The sequence below is a fragment of the Acomys minous genome, assembly GCF_964271855.1.
Source record: "Acomys minous genome assembly, chromosome: 16".
Taxonomy (NCBI): domain Eukaryota; kingdom Metazoa; phylum Chordata; class Mammalia; order Rodentia; family Muridae; genus Acomys; species Acomys minous.
The window spans coordinates 11,848,581-11,872,573 of record NC_140498.1 but is presented as its reverse complement, the minus strand read 5'-3'; the positions used below and the strand labels follow the sequence as shown (position 1 = coordinate 11,872,573).

General features: G+C 49.4%; 2 protein-coding genes across 2 annotated transcripts in view; one reads left to right on the top strand and one right to left on the bottom strand.

The window, feature by feature from the left end:
- COPS3 (COP9 signalosome subunit 3) overlaps positions 1-1,036 on the bottom strand; it is a 36,673-nt gene extending 35,637 nt beyond the window's left edge. Inside the window, exon 1 of the mRNA XM_084763774.1 lies at positions 920-1,036. The gene's annotated coding sequence lies outside the window, so the exon portion shown is untranslated. The remainder of the gene's footprint in view (positions 1-919) is intronic.
- NT5M (5',3'-nucleotidase, mitochondrial) lies at positions 1,019-23,487 on the top strand (the record flags this gene model as incomplete). The annotated part of the gene is made up of 5 exons (XM_084763778.1): positions 1,019-1,432; positions 6,139-6,239; positions 15,789-15,849; positions 21,508-21,622; positions 22,745-23,487. 5 exons carry the CDS (start codon positions 1,019-1,021, stop codon positions 22,885-22,887), a joined length of 834 nt encoding a protein of 277 aa, XP_084619904.1. The 3' UTR covers positions 22,888-23,487.
- Positions 23,488-23,993: the final 506 nt, after the last annotated feature.

Sequence of the window (23,993 nt, the reverse complement as noted above, 5' to 3'; positions counted from 1 at the left end):
GTTGCGAGCTGCCACGAGGGTGCTGGGAATCCAGACCAGGAAGGATAAAATCTTAATATACAGAGATCTTTCTTATTTTTTCTTTTTTAAAAAATAATTTTTATTTAATTAATTTTATGTGCATTGGTGTTTTGCCTGCATGTATGTCTGTGTGATGATGTCAGATCTTGGAGTTACAAACAGTTGTGAGCTGTCAGGTGGGATTTGAACACTGGTCCTCTGGAAGAGCAGTCAGTGCTCTTAACCACTGAGCCACCTCTCCAGTCCCCAGAGACCTTTCATTAATAAAAATATCTCCATATTTGCATCTTTTGAAATATTTATTCTACTTATTAGTTTCTTTTTTACTATCATGAGGTACGGTGACAATTAGCAAGCTTATAGACAAATTTGAAGACTCAGTGTTGAATCCCGTGATGTCAGGCTGGACACAGAACATCTGTACTTAGAGCCTTGGTAGATTTGAAGGCTTACTCTCTGAGACCTTTACATTTTATGAGATCATGGGTGCAAACAGTCAGCATCTATGATCAGAGGGATCACCTACAACAGGTGTATCTGCCTTTACCTGTGCCCGTAACTTGAAAATCTTCCTGGCTATACCCGAGGATGAAGGGCTGTCTAAAAACCTGTACCCCATGGGCTGGAAAGATGGCTCAGAGGTTAAGGGTGCTAACTGCTTCTCCTAGAGGGCCTGAGAAAATTCCCAGCAACCACATAGTGGCTCACAGCCATCTATAATATGATCTAATGCCCTCTTCTGGCCTGCAGGTGTACAAGCAGTCAGAGCATTGTATACATAATAATAGATTTTCTTTAAATCTTAAAAAAACAAAACCAAACCTGTACCCACAATCCAGGATGGCTGAAACTTTGTCTTTTGGTTCAGAACCTAACGAATTAAGTGCTCAGTAAATACCTAGGATTCAGGTTTGTTCCTCCGGGTGATGGGCTCCTCCATCCTTCATCGCCACAGTTAGAGAAGGGCGCCAGCCTGGATCTCGCAGACTGGGACTGGATGTCCCAGGGCGATCAGCACCCACGTTCGCCTTCATCTTCTCCAGGCGCATATGCCTTTAAGGGCGGCGGGGCTGCGCGCGGGCCTCGCTCTGGGCTGGAGCCTGCGCGTCGGTGTCGGCGGCGGAGGCTGCGTCTGCCAAGGGTCCAGGGCGCCGAGACCAGCGGGGCGATGCTCAGGCTGCGCGGCTGCTGCGCGCGTCCCCGCGGCGCCCCGCAACGGGTCGAGCGGAGCCGGGCGAGCAGCCGCGCCCTGCGGGTGCTGGTGGACATGGACGGCGTGCTGGCGGACTTCGAGGGCGGCTTCCTCCGGAAGTTCCGCGCGCGCTTCCCGGACCTGCCCTTCGTGGCGCTGGAGGACCGGCGCGGCTTCTGGGTGTCGGAGCAGTACGGACGTCTGCAGCCTGGGCTGAGCGTGAGCACCTGCGGGAGGGGAAACTGAGGCCGCAGCTGTGCAGCCCCAAGCCAGCCGGACTCCTCATTGACCTTTGGCGGGTCCTTTTGTACAACAGGGCCCCCCCCGGGGAGGAGCAGGACCACAGGGCAGCTGCTGCTGCTGGCTGTCACCTGGGCTTCTAGCAGTCTTTTATTCTCCTGTCCGTCTTGACAGACTCCTTCCCTGTCTTCCTCTTTCCACCTTACCCCTGCCACTGCCCCTCACTATCCACTTCCCCCCAGTATTGGAGAGTGAACCCAGAGCCTCCTGTAGACTAGACAAGCTCTATACACTGACCTACATCCCCGGTCCTCTTAGGCTTTTACTTTGTCTTGGGCTCTCACGAGCTTCCCTGCGCTACCCTTGAACTAACTCACTGTGTAACCTGGGAGACCTTGAAATGCTGATCCTCCCCCTCCAGCCTCTCAAGAAGCTGAGAACACAAGCCTGTAACACCAGGCTGGGCTTGAATTTTAAATTTACATTTTATTTATATATTTATTATTTTGATTTTTTTTGATTTTTTTTTCGAGACAGGGTTTCACTGTGTAGCCTTGATTGTCCTGGAACTCGATCTGTAGACCAGGCTGTCCTGGAACTCACAGAGAGATCCGCCTGCCTCTGCTTCCTGAGTGCTGGGATCAAAGGCGTGTGAATTTTAAATTCTTGGTCTATTTGGCCTCAGATAATTTGTTACATTAAAAAAAAAATAGTCTAAGCATTCTAAATCTCCTTGCTCTTACACAGACATGGCTATTTCTTCCTCCTGATGAATTTGACAGGTGTCTTTGCCCTACTCTTTTGCCTCAATCGATTCACCATCCACCGAAGCATGACTTCCAGGGGTACCGAATGCCAGAGGGTGTGATTTACACGGAGCGTCATATGGGGAGTCAGGGTCTAGGTAGAGTAAATCTTTTCTCTTGACCACATAAGGTCTTTGCTGAGTCCTTGGGCTACCCCTCCCCGTGGCTAGACAAATATCCAGGGGTTTTGGTAGAGAGTGTGTCATTTGGAGACTTACACTGTTTTTATGAGAGGAACGGGGAATTTTCGAAGCATAGGCTTAGAAGATGAGTTCTCTGGCGTCTCAGTTGGCTGCCTAGGGGCCATAGCTAGAGGGCTCCAGCAGGGTTTTTTGTTTTTGTTTTTGTTTTTTTGGTTTTTTTGAGACAGGGTTTCTCTGTGTAGCCTTGGCTGTCCTGGACTCACTTTGTAGACCAGGCTGGCCCCGAACTCACAGCGACCCACCTGCCTCTGCCTACCGAGTGCTGGGATTAAAGGCGTGCGCCACCATGCCTGGCTGGGGTTTTTGTTTTGTTTGTTCTTTGTTTTTTATTTACCAGGTTTGTTTTATCTTGTTCTTCACAGTTCCCAGGACTGATGGAAGTGAGGTAAAGAAGAAAAAGATACAGAGAGAGGCTCTTGGCTCTTGGTCTTCTCCTTCTTCTCCTTGCTCTCTGGGTCTTTGTTTCTCTCTCTCCCTCCCTCTCTCTTTCTCTCCCCGCCCCCCCTCCACTCCCTGCCCCCTTCCTTTCATGGTCCAGTTCAGTCTGGATTCTTCCAGATGCCTGTACTCTCCCTTGTATCTACACTAACACTTCCTTCTCAACCATTAAAAAAAAAAAAAAAACAGAAACAGAAACAGAAAGCTGGGGGGGGTGAGGGGGCCGGGGTCGGAAAGCTGGCTCTGGACAGGAGCAGTGTGCAGGTGGTAAACACCCAAGGGAGAAAGCTAGGGTGGACATTTTCTGCACACACTGTCAAAATCTGCACTTGGACCAGGGGACGGTTTTATACCATGCTTCTGAGCCTCGTGCCAGGGTTGGGGTAGGGACTTTGCCCTTCTTCCATGGGTCTGAGGCTCTGGGGTTCTTGACATGGCTCTGCCTATGTCAGCAACATGCATCCACTCAGGACTTCACTCAGGGCTCTCTCCTGTCCTCATCCTACTGCCTCCACTTTGCACGAGAGGGTTAGTAAAGAGTGACGATGCAACGGACTCAAGCCCCAGCAATATGTCTGTCTGCATCTCTCTCTCTCTCTCTCTCTCTCTCTCTCTCTCTCTCTCTCTCTCCCTCTCTCTCTCTCTCTCTTACCACTCTGGCATTCTGGTCTCCGTTCTGTTTTCTCTTTTGATTTCAACAAGGTGTGCAGAGCTGGTAACACAGCTGGATGGTAGAGGATTGCCTAGCAAGTGTAAGACTCCAGGGTTCGAGCTTAGCACTGCAATGCCCCCCGACCCAGCTCCTAGACCCCCACATAATAAATAAGGCACCTCCACAATAATGTGGTTTACTGAGGGACAGGTATTTAAAAGGGACGTGGGGTACCATTTCTGTTCATTTTCAGATGGTGCTTCTGCAAGCAGCTTTCACAAGGCCCGGGTAACTGACATCTCCCAGTGCTGAGCACTACAAAAAACTTTAAGCCAAAGGAAATATTCTCTGTTAAGTCTGTAACCTCAGCAATCAACTACCGCACTGCTTGGGGTTCACTTGTAAATGACCGACCAACGTTCAGACTGGGGGGGGGCATAATTTCCTTGTAGGAATATATTAAATGTATTTATTTAGTATTACGTGTGTGAGTGTTTTGCCTGCATACACACGCATGTATAGATATGTATACATGTGCACTATGTGCAGTCCTAGTGTACAAAGATCAGAAGAGGGTATCCAAATCCTTAAAACTGGAGTTACTGTGCTGGCTGATGGTGGCTCACGCCTTTAATCCCAGCACTTGGGAGGCAGAGGCAGGCGGATCTCTGTGGGTTCGAGGCCAGCCTGGTCTACAAAGCAAGTCCAGTACAGTCAGGGCTGTTACCCTGTGAAACCCTGTCTCAAAAACAAAAAACAAACAAAAAACTGGAGTTACTCCCAGATGGTTGTGAGCTACCATGTGGGTGCTGGGATTGAACTCAGGCCCTCTGCAAGGGCAACAAATGTTCCTCACCTCTGAGACATCACTCCAGCCCTGGGAATATGTTAATGGGATAAAATGAAGTCTACCCAGACTCTGCAAATGAGCTTGCTTCAAAACCCACCCTAAAGAAGAGGAGGAGGAGAAGAAAAAGAAGAACAGGATGAAAGTTTAGGGGTTTAGCTGAGGGGTAGTGTTTGCCTAGGATGCATGAGGCCCTGGGTTTTATCTTCAGCACTATAAAACAAAGAAAAGGTACAGCGATTGACCGGCTCCTTGTATAGCTAGGTGTAACGTGAGCAAGCAAGAGGAAGAAGGGGCTGCTGAGATGGGAGGAACCTACTGGTTTCCACTCATGCCTTTTTCACACCTCAGCTCTCTGAAGGATGCCCCAGAGCCTCCCTGTGGCCTGGCTGTCAAAGTATCTGGTTAAACCAAACAGATATAATAGATGTAGCTATTTTTACTTTGTATTCTTGCCTCTTGGTATTGGGGAGACTCGTTCCAGGACCCCCCCCCCAGGGTACCAAAATGTACAGATGCCCAAACCCTTCATGTAAAGTGGCACGGTATTTGTGTATGGCCCGTGTAATCCTGTGTAGCTCTAGGTGGCTTATAATATGGAGTGCAGTGTAAATGCCATGAGGATGGTTTAGAATGCTGATAGTAAGGGAGCCAAGACACAGAAAAGGGCCTCTTGAGTATTAAGTACAGACAGTAATTTTTCACTGAGGGTTTTCTGTCTGTGGTCGTTTGAATCCGTGGATGTGGATGCCACGGCTCCTGAGGGCTGGCTACGTCTTTGTCTTCAGTCCCTTTGGTTTCCATAGTACTCTTGGAGGGGGATGTGGCAAAGGTGGAAAGGAAAGCTCATTTCAGGTGACTTAGACTCCTCAGCTGCTAGGGCAGAGAAGAAATGACCTCTGTCAGTGCTTCACAGAGAACAAGTGACGGGAGGAAAGGACACAAAGGACAGGGAGCCGAGAAGCTGACACTTATAGGCTTGGTGTTGGAACTCCCTGTCTGCTCTGTCTCACCAAGACTCCGGGAGGGATGGGTCTTGTCTTCCTGCTGTTGGAGAGAAACTCTACAAGGGTGGTGGCCAGTCCAGAGTTGACTCACAGTAAGGGTCATACTGCCTCCATATGTGAGTTCAAGTCCTGGTGGTGTTACCCCCTAAGTGGCCTTGAAGAAAACCCTCCTTAAGTTGTGGACCAGCCATCCTTGGTCCTTGTAGATTGCAAGGATGGAATTTGGCAATGTGTCTTAGTAAGTGTGTCTTTGCTCAACCTCGTGTAGTTGACACGGTATTGGTGCTCTCATAACCAGGCAGAGGTGTTTCCTGTGTTTACATCTACAGCACTGAGAAGCTGTCTTCTGCCTCCAACTCTACTGACTCTTTTGTTGTGACCATGAATGCTTTCAGCCCCACTGTGTGCTGGCTGTAGGCAAGCCTGGCAAATGCACACTTTGTAGGACTGTCCTCAACCTGAGAGCACTGGCCCTCCCCGAACTGACATCTTAGCCTGCCTCTGCTAGGTCCTAACAGAAGTCACACCCCTCCTGATAGAGGGGCCCGAGCACGTGGAACTCTTATGATTGTCTCCAGGAAATAGGTCTAGGGTGAGTGTAGGTGAACCTTGAACCCCCTTCCTACCCAGCAGCAGCCCTGTCCAGCCATGTATGCTTCCAAGAGGAGGGGGGTGAGATAGTGGGGACCTGGAGGTGACTTTTTTTTTTTTTTTTTTTTTTTGGCTTCTCAGGAGAAAGCCATCAGCATCTGGGAGTCAAAGGATTTCTTCTTTGAACTTGAGCCTCTTCCAGGAGCTGTGGAAGCTGTGAAGCAGATGGCCAGTCTGCAGAAGTAAGTATATCTTCCTCCCTTGGGATGCTGCCATCCAGGCCTGTACCTTTTATCTTGCTGTCTTGCCCTCCCTCCTCAGCCCTGCAGAGGCCCATTACCTTCTCATTTCTGACCCTGGTGAAAGCCCTGCTGGGCACGTGCCGTGGGCACCAGCATGCCTGTGACACACTGCGTGGGCTTTGCCCACCGGGACAGCCCAGGTAGCAGTTGTGAAGCAGTCACGCAGGGCATAGCATCCGAGTCTTCCAAGTGCTGAAGGGGGTGAGCAGCAGGCCTCACTGGGCAAAAGGGGGCTTCAGAAAGGACAAGGATGTCATCTTGCTCTGGTGAACTGAGAATGTGTGGTCCGAAGCCCTCACTGTATACCCTCTATGGTCCTCTGCCTGTGGGGACTTGTGGACAGTGTGCCACCCTGAGAGCTTTTACAACCACAGGGTTATTGGCATGTGCCCCACACCTCAAAGCCTACCCATTTTAAGTGTATAGTCTAGTGGGTTTTAGAACACTTAAGAGTTATGGAGCCATTGCTACTGTCCATTTCAGATTTTTTTTTCATCACCCCCTAAAAGAAAATGTCAAACCCATTAGCACACTGCTCATTCCTGCCTTTCTGTGAGTCCTAAGAACCACTAATCCATGTTCTGCTTCCAGGGCTTTGTTCATGCAAGCACCACTCTCTAGTATGTGGTCTGGCTCCTTATACTTAATAATTTTTAAGGCCTATCCATTTTGTAGTATCTGTCAATACTCACTCTTTTCCTCTGTGAGTGAGAGTGTGTGACTGGAGATGGATCTTTGTATGACTTTTGTATGATAGACAAGTGCTGTAACCATTAAGCTATACCCCCAACCATGTACTTAGGCTTTTGACAACAGAAGAGTCATTCGTACAGATAGACTGCACATTTTGTGTGTTCATTCATTAGGTGATGAACATTTGGACTGTTTTCATCTTTTGACTTTGCAAGTAGCGCTGCCATAAACTTTTGTGTTGGCATTTGTTTGAACACCGCTGTATTCTTTGGGGGGCATATACCTCAGTGTAAAACTGTGAGGTCACAGGGTAATTCTATATTTAAGGCTTTAAAGAATCATCAAGCTGTTTCCATTAATCTTTGGGAAGCCTGCAGTTTCTTGACATGTCATTGACTTATATTTTCTAGCCATGTTGGTCGTGGATGTAACCATGGGCACACATTGTGGTTTTTCTTTTTCAGATGTTTTAAGATTTAACTTTAGTCCTAAAACAAATCATTTTATTTTATGTCTGTGGATGTTTTATCTGAATGTGTGTCTGTGCACCACACGCATGCCTGGTGCTTGTAGAGGCAAGAAGAAGGTGTGACTCCCTGGGACTGGAGTCACAGATGGTTCTAAGCCATCATGTGAGTGCTGGGAGTCAAACCTGGATCCTCTGGAAAAGTAACTAGTGTTTTTAACTACTGAGATACCTCTCCAGCTTTTATATCATAATCCTGTCTATCTACCTATCTATTGTCTGTCTGTCTGTCTATCTTTGTACTGCAGAGGATTGAACCAAGAGTTTTATGCATAGTAGGTGTCTTAGTTACTTTTCTGTTGTTGTGAAGAGACACCATAACCAAGGCAACTAATAAAAGAAAGCATTTGGCTCGGGGTTTGCTTAGAGTTTCAGGGGGTTAGTCTACAGCCATCATGGTGGGGAACATGGTGGCAGGCAGGCAGGCGTGGCACTAGAGCAGTAGTTGAGAGCTTATATGTCATCTACAAGATAGAGGCAGAGAGACTAAAATGCGACTTAGAGTGGGTTTTTGAAACTCTTCCTTCAGCAAGGCTGCACCTCCTAATCCTTAATAAACACTCCACCAGCGGGAACCAAACCCCTATGGGGGCCACTGTGATTAAAACCACTAGACTAGGTAAATGCTCTGTTATGCCCCAGCCCCTCTAGTCCTTTCTTTTTTCTTTTCTTTCTTTTTCAGAAAGGCTCACACTACGTAGCTCCGGCTGGCCTGGAGCTTGCTATGTATAGACCAAGCTGGTCTTGAAATAATGGAGATCCACTTGCCTCTGCCTCGTGAGTGCTGGGATTAACGGCAGGTACCGCCACGCACAACTTCCTCCATGAGCTTTGGGTCCAGCTGAATGATTCTTGTGTGTGAGTGTCTAATTAGCCCAGTGCCTTTTGTTGCAAAGACTATTATTTCTCCCATTGCCTTGGCACACAGTTTAAAGTCAATTGTCCCCAAATGTAACGGTTTGCTTTGAGATTTGCCCACGATTTTGCTTAAAATTAGCAAACTGGATGACATAAGTGTGATGCGGTCTTCATTGGGCTATATATAAATGCCTCTAAAACTATCCACTCTAAAATCCACATAGTAGAAAGAGAGAACTGATTCTTGCAAATTGTTCTCTGACCTCCACACCTCTCCCTTCCTCTCTCTCCCTCTCCAGCTGCACCCCCTCCCCTTACACACAACACACAGACACACACACACACACACCGTGTAAATTCAAATCTGACTAGACAGGCACAAGGAAAACACAACATGCTTACAGTCTGAGTTGAGTTGTAGGCCTTGTTTGGTTAGTACTTTATCTTAGGGCTTGAGCTCAGGTCCTGAAGAGCAGTGTATTTTATTATGTTTTATGGTATGAATTTGATTTATAAAGATCTATGGTGAGTCCAGATGAGACCTGATAGGCTCTGATCATATGGTGGGGGAGGAGGTCCCCTTCTGTCACAGGTCTAAGGGAGGGGAGTAGGGTGAGAGAGGGGATGAACAGGAAGATACAAGTGAGGGGATAACAATCGGGACATAATCTGAATAAATGATTTTTTAAAAATCTGTGGTGAGGTTTGAGAGATGGCTCGTTACTTACGAACACTGCCTGCTCTTCCAGAGGACCCAGGTTCAATTTCAGCACCCACCTGGCAGCTCACAACTGTCTGTAACTCCTGTTCCAAGTGATCTGACACCTTCACACAGACATACATGTAGTCAAAACACCAATGTACATGGGAAAAAAAAGTCATTAATAAAAAGATCTGTGGCAAGAGTTTGGGAAGCAGGCATGGTTGAACTTCTGTGCTCATGCGTTCCTCACCCTTGGAATCAACCTATTTTATTATTTCTTTCATTTTCTGAGATTGTATATAAGTATATCATACCTCCCTTCCCTTTCCTCCCCCCAAACCTTCCCATATACCACTCCTTGCCTTCTTTCAAATTTATGACCTTTTAAAAAAATTGTTACACACACCACACACACACACACACACACACACACACACACACACACACACACACACACACACGTCAGTCAGCAGAGGGCTGAGGTAGAAGCTCTGTTCGCTTCAAATTGCCTCAGTCTATATAATGTTACTTGTAGGTATATTTTCAGGGGTATCCGGTATTGGATAACCAGTTCCTCTTCCCTGGGGAAGGCCATTTTTACCCACTCTCAGCATTCCTTAGTCACCTGGGGCTCTCTGTGTAGGGTCCAGGCCTCCTGGGCTTTCACCCATCCACTTTAGCAAGTCTATAGTTGGCCTCCTTGCTCAGCCCCCATTTAGGCAGGCACGGTGGCGAGACTTTATGGGTGTCGCTTCAGACATTAGTAGGTGACCCAGTTTCACAGCCAACTCCCTATGCCCCTAGCTCTTAAAACCTTTCTGCTCCCTAAGGCACAGGAGCATTGTTGTGGGTGTCTCCCCTGGGACAGGACTTCATAACTTTTGATCAGTTGTGGAATTCTGGGATGGTCTCCATCTGTTGCAATGAGAAGTTCCTTGATGAGGAGTGAGGTCTGCACTTAGCTGGGAGTGTAAGGACACTATTTAGCATGCAGTTAGGGACGTTGCTGGCTTAGTAAAGTAGTGGTTACAGGTTCGTCGCCAAGAGTACGTACCTTCCCTTGCCCTGGGTAGTTGGCTTGATTTCCAGTACCAGGTATGGTTTCATCTTGTTGAGTGGTCGTCTTAAGTCCAAGCAGAGAGTTGTTGGTCCCCACCAATGCAGGGTGCCACTAGTGCACTTTAGGGCTCTGGTGCCAGGCTGGTCATTGTTGTGGTTCACAGGTGTCATAGCTGGGAAGGACTGGTGGCTGCTTCTCTCCTTTGGAAGCTTTCGAGGTCCCTTGTGGTGCCATGAAAGCTAGTCCTCAGGGATGTGGCTTTCAGGTCACTTCCAACTCAGCGTTTCTGGGCCCTGTTTCTGAAATGCATGGTGTCTTCAGTACTTGGAGTTATCTCCCACCAAAGGCAGGAGCTGTAGCTATTTGGGAGTCTCTTGGAAAGCCCTCACCAACAGCTCAAAAGACAGCTTCTTATGCCCAGGCTTTTGCTCAGTGGCCTTTAGCTCTTGGAGGGGGAGGTCAGTTGGGATGGAAAGATTTCACCTAAGCTGTGTATGTATTTGTAAACCAACTTACAGCTTTTCAGACATTTTTATTGTTATTTTACTCTTCTCCTCCTTTGAACCTATTTTGAATAAAAAGTACTCTAAAGCTGGGCATGGTGGCACATGTCTGTAATCTTAGCACTCGGGGAGGCAAAGGCAGGCAAATCTCTGTGAGGTTAAGGTCAGCCTGGTCTACAAAGTGAATCTAGGACAGCCAGGGCTACACAGAGAAGCCCTGTCTCAAGACAAAAACAAAAACCAAAAATCAAACTTCTGAAAGAAAAGTTACATTTGGGGCCGGAGAGATGGCTCAGTGGTTAAGAACACTGAATGCTCCTCCAGAGGTCCTGGGTTCAGTTCCCAGCAACAACATGGCAGCTCTCACTTGTCAGTAACTCTTGTTCCAGGGGATCTGACACCCTCACACAGATAAACATGCAGTCAAAACACCAATGTACATGACATAAAAATAAGTAAAAATTTTAAAAAATGTTATACTGGGAGATTTTTTTAAAAAGCTGGAGAGGAGAGTGATGAGATGGCTCAGTAGATAAAAATACTGGACACCAAGCCTACCTGAGTTAGAGTCCTGGGACCCACACAGTGGACAGAGAGAACTGACCCCTGGAAGTTGTCCTCGAGCTCCACATGTATGCTGCGACACCCCCCTACAAAACAAGTAAGTAGCCGGGAGGTGGTGGCGCACGCCTTTAATCCCAGCACTTGGGAGGCAGAGGCAGGTGGATCGCTGTGAGTTCAAGGCCAGCCTGGTCTACAAAGTAAGTCCAGGACAACCAGGGCTACACAGAGAAACCCTGTCTCGAAAAAAAAAAACAACAAAAAACCCAAAAACCAAAACAAAAAAAACAAAACAAGTAAGTAAATGTAACTTTAAAAAAGTTATGTGAGAGTAATCAGAATACATTATATACATACATAAAACTGTCGAAGAACAAATTTAATCAATAAAAAGTTACATTCATGGTAAACGTGTATTTTTAGTATAGCCAATATACGATTAGTCCTCTCGTATTAGTCAGCTTTGCGCTACTAATATATAAAACAGCCGAGATAATCAGCTTAGGAAAGAAAAGGAGTTGGGAGCTTGAGAGGTAACTTAGCAGTTACAAGCACTTGTAACTGGATCTGGGTTCGATTCCAAGCACCCACATGGCTGCTTACAATGGTCCATAATTTCAGAACTATTGGATTTGGTGCCCCCTTCTGACCTCCCTGGGCACAAAGCAGGCACATTGTGCACATACATTCATACAGGCAAAACACTTATAAATATATATATTTAGGACACACACATGCACACACATATATATTTTACTTTTAAAGAAAAAGGTTTGTCTTGGCTCATGACCATGGAGATTGTGGTTAATGGTCACTTGCCCTGTTTTTTGAGCCTTGGTGGCACAGAACATAGCATCAGGGACCATGTGGTAGAGAGGGCATTTATAATGAGATCTGGCTAGGAACTGAAGAAAGAGACGGGAAGAGATAGAATCTCAGTGTCTTTTCTGAGGGCACACCACTTTCCTCCCATAATTCCCAAGGCTGGCCAAGCCTGGGGACCTTTGGGGAGTGCTCGAGATCCAGACCACAGGACCTATGATGCAAGCTGTGTTTGCAATGAGCATGTACCGGTTCTCCCCTTGTGCAACCAAGTAGTGCAGTATAAATAAGAATTCACAGTGTAAGGCTGGAGAGATAGCTTAGAGGTCAAGAGCAATGTCTGCTCTTCCAGAGGTCCTGAGTTCAATACCCAGCAACTACATGGTGGCTCACAACTATCTATAATGAGATCTGGTGCCCTCTTCTGGCAGGTAATCACACACATGCAAGCAGAATGTTGTATACATGATAAATAAATACATCTTTTAAAAAAATTCACAGTGTAAATGACTATACTGCAGTGGCACTGTTGTAGGCATCAGTCCCTGGAGTTAGTGAAAGGCACACAGAGGATATATGAGGGTCTCATAAGGGACCAGAGCATCCTTAGAGGTTGGTGCCCATAGGGGCTTGCAGCCAACACCTGTGGAGGCTAAAGGAAAGCTATGCCAGCACCTGTGCTTTTCAAAATTCTCCTTATTGTCTCAGGGGTAGGCTCCCTCTCATGGCATGGGTCTCAGGCTGGGCCAATCATTGGTTGGCCCCTCCCTCAAATTCTTTTACCCCTGCACATCTTGTAAGCGGGACAAATTGTGGATCTAAGGTTTTGTGGCTAGGTTGGTGTCTCAGTACATCCACTGAAAGCCTTTTCCAGTCACAGGAGAAGGCCTGTTCAGCCTCCATTTCCCCATTGCTAGGGGTCTTAGCTAGGGTCACCCTCATAGGTTCTTGGGCGTTTCTAGTGTCCTAGGTTTAAACTGTTTAAGCCCAAGCTAACAGGAAAGTGCACACCGGGGCTCCTGGCCCAGAGTGAGGTGCTCAGCAGAGGCAGCAGCTGCTGCTGTTACCCATGGGAGTCAGTAGATGTGCACACAGAGGTATCCAAGAGGTGACTGTGCCGCATTCATACTGCAGTGTGGGTGAGCCTTGGAGCCCTGATGCCTTGTGGAGGAATCCAGACACGGAGGCCACATCCTGTATGATCCCAGACTCTAGGACTGGTTAATCCTCGAGACAAGATGCAGATCAGTTGTGTCCAGGGGTCAGGGCAGGTGGGAATGGGGACTGGATGGTTAATAGGTTTCTTTTGTGGGTGCTGGAAATATCCTAAAAATTAAGTTGCAGCTGTGCTTGGTAAAAACCCTGCAGTTATACTAACATTTATTTAATTATATACTTTAAATGGATAAAAATTATAGAGATTATATCTCAGTACAACTTAAACTCAGGCCAGGAGTAGTGGCATACACCTTTAATCCCAGCAGTTAAGAGGCAGAAGTGGGTGAATTTCTGTGAGCTCAAGCTCCAGGCCAGCCAGGACAATACGGTGAGACTCTGTCTCAAAAACAAAACAATAGCAAACCCAAAACAAAACAAAAACCTTAAAAATCAGTTTGCTTGATTTTTTTTTTAAAGAAGATACAAACTGCTGACATGTTTCACAATGATTTTCTGCTCCTCAATAAGGAAAGCCCGTTTGATCCTGTCATGGACATACTTGGCACACAGGAGCCACCGTAGGCCCTGCTGACTTGTTTCTTTGTCTTACACAGTCTCACAAGGATTTTAGGCCTCGCAGCACGAACCCCTCCTCACAGGGTTAGGGTTAGGGTTAGGGTTAGGGTTAGGGTTAGGGTTAGGGTTAGGGTTAGGGTATACAGGTAAACAATCCTGTTGCCAGGGGTTCGAGATGGCCTAGTTTTGTTAGAGGCTGCATTGACGGAATGTCAACCGCTGGACCATTCTGGGTGCCTCTAAGCACTGCCCCGGAAGAGGGCCCATGTGTTTATTTAGCAATGTGGGGGAATAGTTTACTGAGTGAAGGAAGACAGAAAAACAACTCCAGATGAAGTTCAGTGACATATAAAGCCATCTGTAGCAGGAGAAAACAGTTTGATGGTTGCTACGGTTCCGGGGTCAGGAGGTCAGCCAGGGGCAGGTGGGTGTGCTTCACTCTTGACTATGGTGATCTGCTGTGTGGGTGTATGCACCACAGCTTAGCAGATCTTTCCCTTTTAATAAGTGCAGTTTTCAAAATTTTGCATTTTATGCTTATGTGTGTTTACCTCTGTGTGTGTGTGTGTGTGTGTGTGCATTATATGCATGCTTGCATGCCAAATGTATCTCAATACAACTGTTTAAAAATGATAAGTTTGAGCCAGATGGTGCCCTGTGTATACCCATCTACTCAGAAGGCCGAGACAGCGGGATTAGATGAACACGGGGTCGGGGGCAGGGGGGGCCGCCATAATAAAAGGCTCTGTCCTGTGAGTCCTCCTCCCATAGCGGTTTAGTTTAGATGAAGGAGGGGGGCATGGAGGAGTCAGGACTGACCAGGCTGTCTGCTTTGAGACAGAAGAGTTGAGTCCAGCAAAGCTGGGGACTGAGACTTGGCCAGAGCTCTGGGGGTAGGCCACATGTGGTTGGTAGCAAGGCAGGGTGGGTGAAGGCTGTCTGGCCGGATCCAGAGCAGTTAAAGAGTAGGGAAGGGCCGCTCGCTTGCCTTCCTTCCCTCTGAGGTTTGGGGTGTGAGGAAAAGCCAGCCTAAGCTCAGACCTTCAGGTGAGGCAGCGTCCACAGAGGCTGGGGCCGATACTGCCGCTCTGCCAACCGTGTTGTCTCTTTGCCTGAACACTGAGAGGGTACAAGCAAAACTCCCCAGAGACCACCAGACAGGCTCCCACAGAACTCTCCAGGGACTAATTTACCAAAGAGAGTTGGAGAAACACGGCTCCTACAGCCCGGATGGATAGGCAAGCTCATCCAGCGGCCAGAGTAGAAACAATGTTATGACTGTTTGAAGCTGGTGGGGGTGGTCGGGGATCGATCCTGTGGGTGTAGGGAGCAGCAGGGCACCTGGGAAGCCTTCTTGGTCAGGGTCCGTAAGCATGAGTTGTGACAGTGCATTTATCATGCAAAACCCATGTGTCCCTCTTGAGGCCACATATCCGGAGAGACTGTCTCATGGGAGCCTGGCTCCCTCCCTGTGCAGCCCGGCAGCCAGGGAGTGGAAGATAGCTTCTGCCCAAGTAGCTGGGCATGCAGTTCTCTTTCAACTGTTTATAGGCTCTACAGTATTTTTTTTCCCCCTTCAGTTTCTCCCTCCTCTCTTTTTGGTGCCGGAGATGGTACCCAAGGCCTTGTGTTTGGGGCACACCGTCTCTACCACTGAGCCCCCAGCCTTCCGCATCTGTTCAGCACTGTGCTTGTTGTAGAAAACATATTTCTTCCCCCCCCCCCACCCCAACCCCTGGCCCCATTTGCATATTCAGCTGTATTATGTGCTCAGCCCAGCTAACCTTCTGGGTCTAGCCCTGCGAAAATCACCCTGCCTCAGAGTTTGTTGCCTGTAGCCAGGGCAGATCATTTGTGGCTGCCTAGGACCTTTGAGCGGTTGTAGCCTCTCGTGTGGAAAGGCACAGAGCAGCCCGTTTCCCCCTGACAGGTGCAGGCTCAGCCCCTGGCAGGGCTCAGCGGGCAGAGGTGGGTGGTGCACAGCGGCATGGAGACAGCTGCCGGCTCATTGTCCTTTCTCTCCTGGCAGCACCGATGTCTTCATCTGTACGAGCCCCATCAAGAAATTCAAGTACTGTCCCTATGAGAAGGTAGGTAAGGAGTACATCCCAGGCAAGGTCTGCCGTGTGGGGCAGGGCCCTAGCCTGGTGCTCCCTGCCTCTCTGCGCTGGCCTCAGCCTCTACCTCACGAGCTGGACCAGAAGGGGCTAGAAGCTCAAGGACATCCCTGCATGGACAGCCTCCTTTCATTGGTTCTCACACTCTCCCTCGTGGGTACAGGGATGGGAACTCAGGGCATCCCACATGCCAGGCAAGCGCTCTGACCCTCAGCCACACCCTCAGGCTTACACTGAAAAGTCTGACCAACAGCGGGGCGTGGTAGCGAACACCTGTGGCCCCAACACTCAGTAGGTTGAGACAGGGGGATTGCGCGTTCCAGGCCAGCCTGAGCTACATAGTGATTTCAAGGCCAGCTTAGGCTACAGTGAGATCTGTCATGCCCCTACCCCACCCCCAAAACACAAAGAAAGTCTAAGCAAGGACGTGTTAGTTTGCTTTTCTGGGTGCTCTTTGGTCTTACTGAAAGAGGTAGAACTGTCGCAGTGGGGAGCTTTCTGTGCGGTGAGGGTTGGGGCGCCACACCTCGCAGGTTTCTCAGACGCTCCTGTGGACCCGGAAGGCTGGCTTCCCAGTCGGGTTTCCCCCCACGCAGCCTTCAAATCGTCATGCTCCAATGCGCTGTTCCTGTGCCTCACACTCACGGCAGTCACTGGGGATTATGTGAGCCTGCTGTGCCCGCAGGTGGCCAACCCCAACCCTTTGATCTGCCAAGGCTGAGTTCATTTCAGCCCCAGGGAGTGGGTGTTGGATCCACAGCTCCTGGCGGTGGAGTTGAGGAAGAAAGGCTGGGTCCTCACTTTGAGTCGGGGGACCCGTCCCCAAAGGATCTGCCCTGCTGGAGTCAACACCCCTGCGGACTGGTCATAAGCAGACATTTTCAGAAACACTGATCTTTTGAATGAAAACCTCTAGGAGGGCTAGTGTGGTCTCTGCCAGTTTGGCAGGCTGGACCCCTAAACTTGTGCCGTGAAGGGCAGGGGACTGACTTTATCTGGCTCAAACAACTGAACAGGTGCCATGGGTGGCTGTCAAAATCTGCAGGCACATGAGTTCCTTGCAGTAACCAGCATAGTCTGTACACATCCTCCCCCTGAGCTTGGGGACTTAAGCCATCTCAGGTGACCGCAATACAGTGTGAATGCCTTTGCTGCAGCTGCTCAATAGCCTTGTGTAGGAAATGATGATAAGAAAGTCCGTACAGTTGGGGGCGTGGTGGCGCACGCCTTTAATCCCAGCACTCGGGAGGCAGAGGCAGGCGGATCGCTGTGAGTTCGAGGCCAGCCTGGTCTACAAAGCAAATCCAGGATAGCCAAGGCTACACAGGGAACATACAGGTTCAGTTCCGCTGCAGCTGCTGGTTTCCATTGCTGTGACGAGCCTACTGTCGTATGCTGGTTCTGTGGGAGTGACCCATCCTGCTGCCGCCCTCCCACCCCCAACATCTAATGAAATGGGTCATGTTTCCTTTGGATTCTCTTTCTGATACATACCTGGCCTCTGTCTGCTTCCCTTCTTATCACTGCCACTTTTAAACCTCTTTGTAGGGTTAGTGTTACCCCTGAAACTTCATAAGGCGGGTCACACCAGCCCCATGTTAATTACTTCCCTGTAAAAACAAGCCTGGCCCAGCCTCAAAGCCTGCCTGACACTTTCCATCTGAGGTGCTCCCACCATTCCGTGCTTTATGCTGCTGCCCTTGACTTGACTTTGACGGCAAAGGTGAACCGCGCTCCATAGACTCATGTGAACCCTTAGCCCCAGTGTGTGGTGCTGCGGTGGGAGGTTGTGGAACCTTTAAGAGGTGGGGCCTGAGTGGGTTACCAAGGGACCAGTTTATGGGCTGGAACCCCCCCCTTCCAACCTAAGAGTCTCTGTCTCTGTTTCCTGATCCACCCAGACAAGCTCCCCCCATGCCTTTCCTGCCATACTAGATTTGCCCCCTTAGCCCATGAGCCAGGACCGATCCTCTCTTCCTTAACTTTGTTCTTTCAGGCTCTTTATTGCACTGACAAGCAAAGTAACTAATGCGGTTGGTGGTGGCCCTCTCCTGTGTGCCTTTGTTCAGAGGGCCATCACGTTTGCCGAGCACCACATCTAACGTCTATTCACCCTCTGCCGTGTCCAGCCTGTCTGGACCCTGGTTTCCTGTAAAACACCACCACTCAGAATGGCTCTGTTTCTTTGTTTCTGGAGTATCTTCTGTCTCTTACCAGACTGAGGTCTGCAAAGGTGCCAACTACCATCTTTGCAGTGTAGAGCTAGGCATGCTGGGAACTCTTGAATAGGTCTATTGTTCAACAGAGAACTGTCAAGAACATTCTAAAATTATTTTGGGGGAACTTTATACATGAGTAGTGTATTTACACCATCTCTACCCATCCTCCCTCTCCAACTCACGAGCACTCTCTCTCCCTCTCCCCTCCCTCCCTCCTTCCCTCCCTTTCTGTGTGTGTGTGTGTGTGTGTGTGTTTGTCTGTCTGTCTATCTGTCTTTTTCTCACTCTTTCCCTCCCCACCCATCTCCTGAGTCCATTTAGTGTTGCTTGTATGTACATGTGCCTGAGTCAGCCTCTTGGTGTAGGATAACCTATCAGGGCTCATCCCTGGAGAAAAGTGATTCTCCCACGCTTAACAGCCATTGGTTCCCTGTAGCTCTTCCTTTAAGGGTGGGTAAAGCGTCTTTGTCATGTCGTGAAGATACTATTTTGAAGCAAGCATCCCAGTCTTCTGGTTCTTCCTTTTTTTTTTTTCCTTTTTTTTTTTTTTTGGTTTTCTAGACAGGGCTTCTCTGTGTAGCCTTGGCTGTCCTGGACTTGCTTTGTAGACTAGGCTGGCCTCGAACTCACAGAGGTCCGCCTGCCTCTGCCTCCTGAGTGCTGGGATTACAGGCGTGCGCCACCACGCCTGGCTCATTCTTACACTCTTTCTGGCCCCTCTTCTGTTGTTTTTCCTGAGCCGTAGTTGGAGGGGTTGTGTAGTAGATGGGGTTGGGGCTGTGCACGCTATTGCTCTTTGCACTTTGACTAGCTGTGGCTCTCTGTAATAGCCCTCATCTGCTGCTGAAGCTTCTTTGGTGGCTGTAAGAGCTGCACTTATTGTTAAATATTAAAAATGCGCCATGCAACACGTATGCTATTAGATTTATTGTAGAAACGTGGGAGAGGAGGAAATGGGAAAGGGGTAACCCAGGGGAACAGGGAGACAGAGTGGTTTCTATTGCTGTAGAAGTTCTTGGCCTTATTAACCATCTCAGGTATGGGTTCCATCTCATGGAGCCCACAGCCAATCAAAAGCTGGTGGGTTACTTCCATAACATTAGTGCCACTGCAGCACCGGTGGGTAGAGTCTGTAGCAGGTCGCTGCTGTAGTTCTCAGGGTTCGTAGCTGGGCGAGGGTGATGACCGGTTATTCTTCTCCTCAGGTAATATGTGCATTGCCTTCTGGCACCATAAGCACCAGTCAGCAGCAGTGACGCTTCTAGATGAGCACCAACTTCAACTTCTTCGTGTTTGATGACATAAGTATGCAGTGTCTTCAGCAACAGGGCCTTAGCACCAGCATCTTCTAGCTACCAATCCTCTGACGTACATGCAGCTTATAATTTTTTTCCCATTCTGTGAGCTGTCTCTGCTTCATCGATGGTGTCCTTTGCTGTAAGAAGCTTTCTATCTTTTAATTGAGTTGTTTTCTTGATGTCCAGTTTTGTTTTTTTTTTGAGTACTTTATATATTTTAGATGTCAGCCCTCTGCCAGATGTGCAGTTGGTAAATATCTTTCCCCTTTTGGTAGGCTGCCGTTTTGCCTGAACGATGGTGTCCTTTGCCATACAGAAGCTTCTCGGTGTCACGAGGTTCTATTTATTAACCGTTGATCTTAGAGTCTGTGCTAACGGAGTTCTGTTCAGAAAAGCCTTTCCTGTGCCCGTGAGGTCAGGGCTACTCCCCACTTTCTCGTCTATCAGATTCAGCATTCTGGTCTTAGGTTGAGGTCCTTGATGCCCCTGGAGTGGGGTTCGCGCAGGGCGGCGGATGCAGGTCCATCTCCATTCTTCTGCATGCTGCTATCCTGCTTTAATTTTTTTTGAAGTGCAGAGGTTTTATACATTTAGCTCGTATATGTAGGCTATGATCCATTTTGAGTTTATTTTTCACATGAAAAAAAGAGAGAGTAGAGAATATCCCACCAAATGAAAAATAAACTCAAAATGGACCTCAACATAAGACCTTTTTTACCCTACTCCAAGTCTGACATTCTGAATGGGTTCCTTCATCCATGTCCCTCTTGCACTGCCTTGAATACTAGAGTTTGATAGTAACTTTAAAATGGCCGTGTGCAACACAGCTTTCTGCACAGGAGGGGCAGAGCCCTGATCCGTCCTGACCCACCATCCCATAACCCTGCTAAGCTAGTATTATGAGCCAATAGGAGCCCTATTATCTCTGTAGGCTCCGCTCTATTCTCCAAGCCCTTCCTGTGCTAGAGGTCACTTGGGGCCACATGCAGTCTGCTCATGTCACATAGACCACAGCTGGGACTAAAAGGACCTGCCTGAGGCTTCACTGTGGGACCATCGGCGACTACACAGCCTTTCCCTCTGGAGGTCATTCCATATGAGCCAGTGCCACGCTTGGCAGCCATCTTCTTCTGGCTGCTCTTTGCTCTCCAGGTGGGGCCAGAGGAATCTGGACAAAAGCTCCTGTTCCCTAATGCTGGAAGCTTCCTTGATTAAAGTCCGTACCTGTCTTGGTCTGTGGGCAGATCAGGGCAGATGTAGAATGTTGGCCAATGGCTGGACGCAGCTGCACCTAGGGCAGCACGGCAGAGCTGGGAACCTCAGGCCCAGGGCCCACTCTCCCCTCTCCAGATTCTCCCGAACAAACCAGACCCAGTGGGTAGTCAGGCCATATCTGCTGCCGGTTTCACTAGGGTGGTGAAGAAGGGAAGGCTGTTTTCCCAGTCCCCAAAAGTGTCCTATGAAAGGCTGAGGATGCCCAGAGCCCCACACTGGCAGAGGAAAGTGTGGCCTGCTAGATTGGAGACTGTTTTGTCAGTGATGGCTGTTACGCTGCTCTCACAGTTGAACTTTCTGTCTCGATCCTGCAGATGCATGCACTCTGCCTGTGTGCCCGGGACGCCAGCTGTCTGCAGCACCCCACTTGGCAGTGGTGTGACAATCAAGTTCCCTGTAACTCTCCTCTCTCCCACACTACTGCTCTGTCACCTCCTCCCCCAGTATCATGTCACACATGGTTGGAATGCACCTGTCTCTGCTTTAAAGTCCTAGCAGACACTGGGCAGATCTGCTGGTTGTTTCTCTTGTGAGTCAGCCATCTTAGGAAGTCACTAAGCCCCCAGGACACAGTGGCAGCCAGTGTGACTGACCTTTGAGAGAGTGCCGAGAGCATTCTCTGTAGCTCTGGGGATGTCATGTCCTCGTCTTGAGTTGCAACCCTTCTGTAGTGTAAGGGATGGGTGTGCAGGTCACACAGCTTCTAAGTCCAAATTCCTGGGCACGGAGCTGTCTGAGTTTGTCCCCAATATCAGCTTCCTTCCCTTCTGAGTGCCAGGGTCCTAGGCGAGCCATCTCCCAGCTCCATCTAATGCCATCTTCTCCTCTGTTACCCGCAGTATGCATGGGTGGAGAAGCACTTTGGCCCCGACTTTCTGGAGCAAATTGTGTTGACCAGAGACAAGACCGTGGTCTCTGCCGACCTCCTCATAGATGACCGGCCGGACATCACAGGCAAGTGGCCTATAGCAGGGGTGGGGGTGGCAGGGGGGATGGGAAGCCCTAGTTGTATTCTTCCTTCTCCCAAGTACCTCCCCCTGCCGTCCCCTCAGCCCACTTCCCACCATCACCAGGTGCTTATCAGCACCCAGCCAGGAGCTTCCTCCTGTCTGCACCCTAGGGACCCAGCCAGTGCCACTGGAAGCCAGAAAGTCTGTGCCTTATCCAGATTGAGTGTGGCCTATTATTGGCTTTCCTGAGGCAAGCGAAGACCCAGCTTTGGTTTTCAAACCGTTATATTTAGTAGCTTCCCGCCCTCTTCCTCCCTCAAAGGTAGTTTAGGATAAGTCCATTATAAAACAAGAAGTCACAGTATGGCGCCTATGACTGACAGTGGCTTGGGCATTGTATTTGTCCTCTTTTAGTTCCAGCTGATGACCCCCTTCCCAGAAAACAAGCAAACCAGTAACTTGGCTCACTTAGATGACAAGGCAGGGTGGAGGAGGTGGGGCTTCAGGCATGGTGAGATTTGAGAGTTCTGTCAGTCGGTCCATACAGTTTCCTGACTCCTGGAAGCAGTCTATTCTAGACACATCGGGAGGACGACACAGCTTCTTTCCTAAAGTTGCTGGATGCCAGGGGAAAGAAACATGCCTGTCTGCCCAGTCCCTCCAGAGGGACATCTAGTCTGTCTGTGTGAGTGGGGCCAGCCTCTCTCAAACCTCAGTCTTCCAGAGGCTTAGGGTGAGGTGACCCACAGGGCTTCAGCCACAGGAGCCGGAGGCTCACAACCCCAAGGAGCTTTACCAGTTGCTGCACAGCGTGGGAGGACCGTGGTACCCATAATGGCAGGGCATGCTGGCTCGGGCTTGAGGTAGCCCAGGATGGGCATAGAGATGGCTGACAACAGAGCCCCCACTGAAAGCCTCGCTGTGTGGACCACTTCTGGAGTGTTGCACAGAGCACCCTGTGCACAGTACCTCGGTTTGCCCTCATGCCTTCTGTAGGGCAGGCCAATAGAGTATTACTGTGCAGGCAAACTGAGTTGGGTGAGCATACCACCTGCTTGTGACTTGGTCCTAAGTGGCTGCACCTGGGCGCCCGGTCTCTGGTCTGAGCTACTGCTTCCCTCCACAGGGGCCGAGCCACACCCCAGCTGGGAGCACATCCTCTTTACCTCCTGCCACAACCACCACCTGCAGCTGCAGCCCCCTCGCCGCAGGCTGCACTCATGGGCAGATGACTGGAAGGCCATCTTGGACAGCAAGCGGCCCTGCTGAGGGCTGTGCTATCTTGTGGTCCAGCGTGGGGCTCGCGGCTCATGACTGGATAGGAAACAGCCCACTGAGTGCTGTGCTGCAGTTCCCTGGTACTTCCTGGAGGACCCCAACGAATACTTCTGTCAAAACAACTTCTTGACACACTTCCCTTTCTTCCCCTAGCCCAGCGAGGCCTTAACCTGATATTGGGGCGGGGCTGGAAGAAAGGCATATGCTCCCAGGCATCTTGGTCTGACCTCAAGCAGTGGCCCAATGCCAATCCCTCTCACTGCGTACACTAGGGGTATTCTCTAAGATGTGGGGGTACCCTGGTCCAGGATCTGCAAGGTAAGGAGTGCCGGGGGGCAGATGACAGAGATTCCCCTGGCAGGCTTGTACCCTTCCACAGCTACCATGGAATCTTGTTCAACGTACCCACTCGGTCTGTTGTGGCTTTCCGTGGCCACCGGGCTCTTCTGGAGACCAACAGTGACCCTGCCTATGGCCAGTGCTGCAGTCTCTTGCTCTGGTGGCCCTGATCCCATTCATGGCCAAGAAAGGAGTCAGCGGGCTCGAACATTTGTTCATTTGGCAACATGAGAAATAAATGCTACTCACATATAGCCTGTGCTGTGGCCTTCTTTAGAACCTGCCCCAGGGTCATCTAGCATGCCATTTTCTCGTGATGTAAGCACATGGGAGTTCCACACAGAGATGAACAGGACAGAAGTGGGCATAGCTCTCCTATGTGTGTGCCTCACACACCATACAGGGGAGAGGCAAAGGCAAGATGGTGGCATTGCTGGCAGCCTGATGGTTTCTTTTGGTCCCATTCGTCTGAGGGAGGTACTGCTTCCCTCAAGCACCTCCCCCACCACCTTACCACAGACTCCTAACCCTGCAGGTAGGCACGGGGCCCTTCTCTACTCTTCTCCCAAAGCCACGTTCTCACAAGACCTAGAAACTGCTGCCACTGCCTCAGCATTTGTTCCCTTTCAGCTAAACCCCTGGGAGGTGACACCTGACCAGCCACAACCCAGCTGTCCTTTGAAGACTCTGGAAAACAGTGCCCCTGAATGCCATTTGCATTCCCTAAACCCTGATTTGAGATGAGCTTGGTGACACAC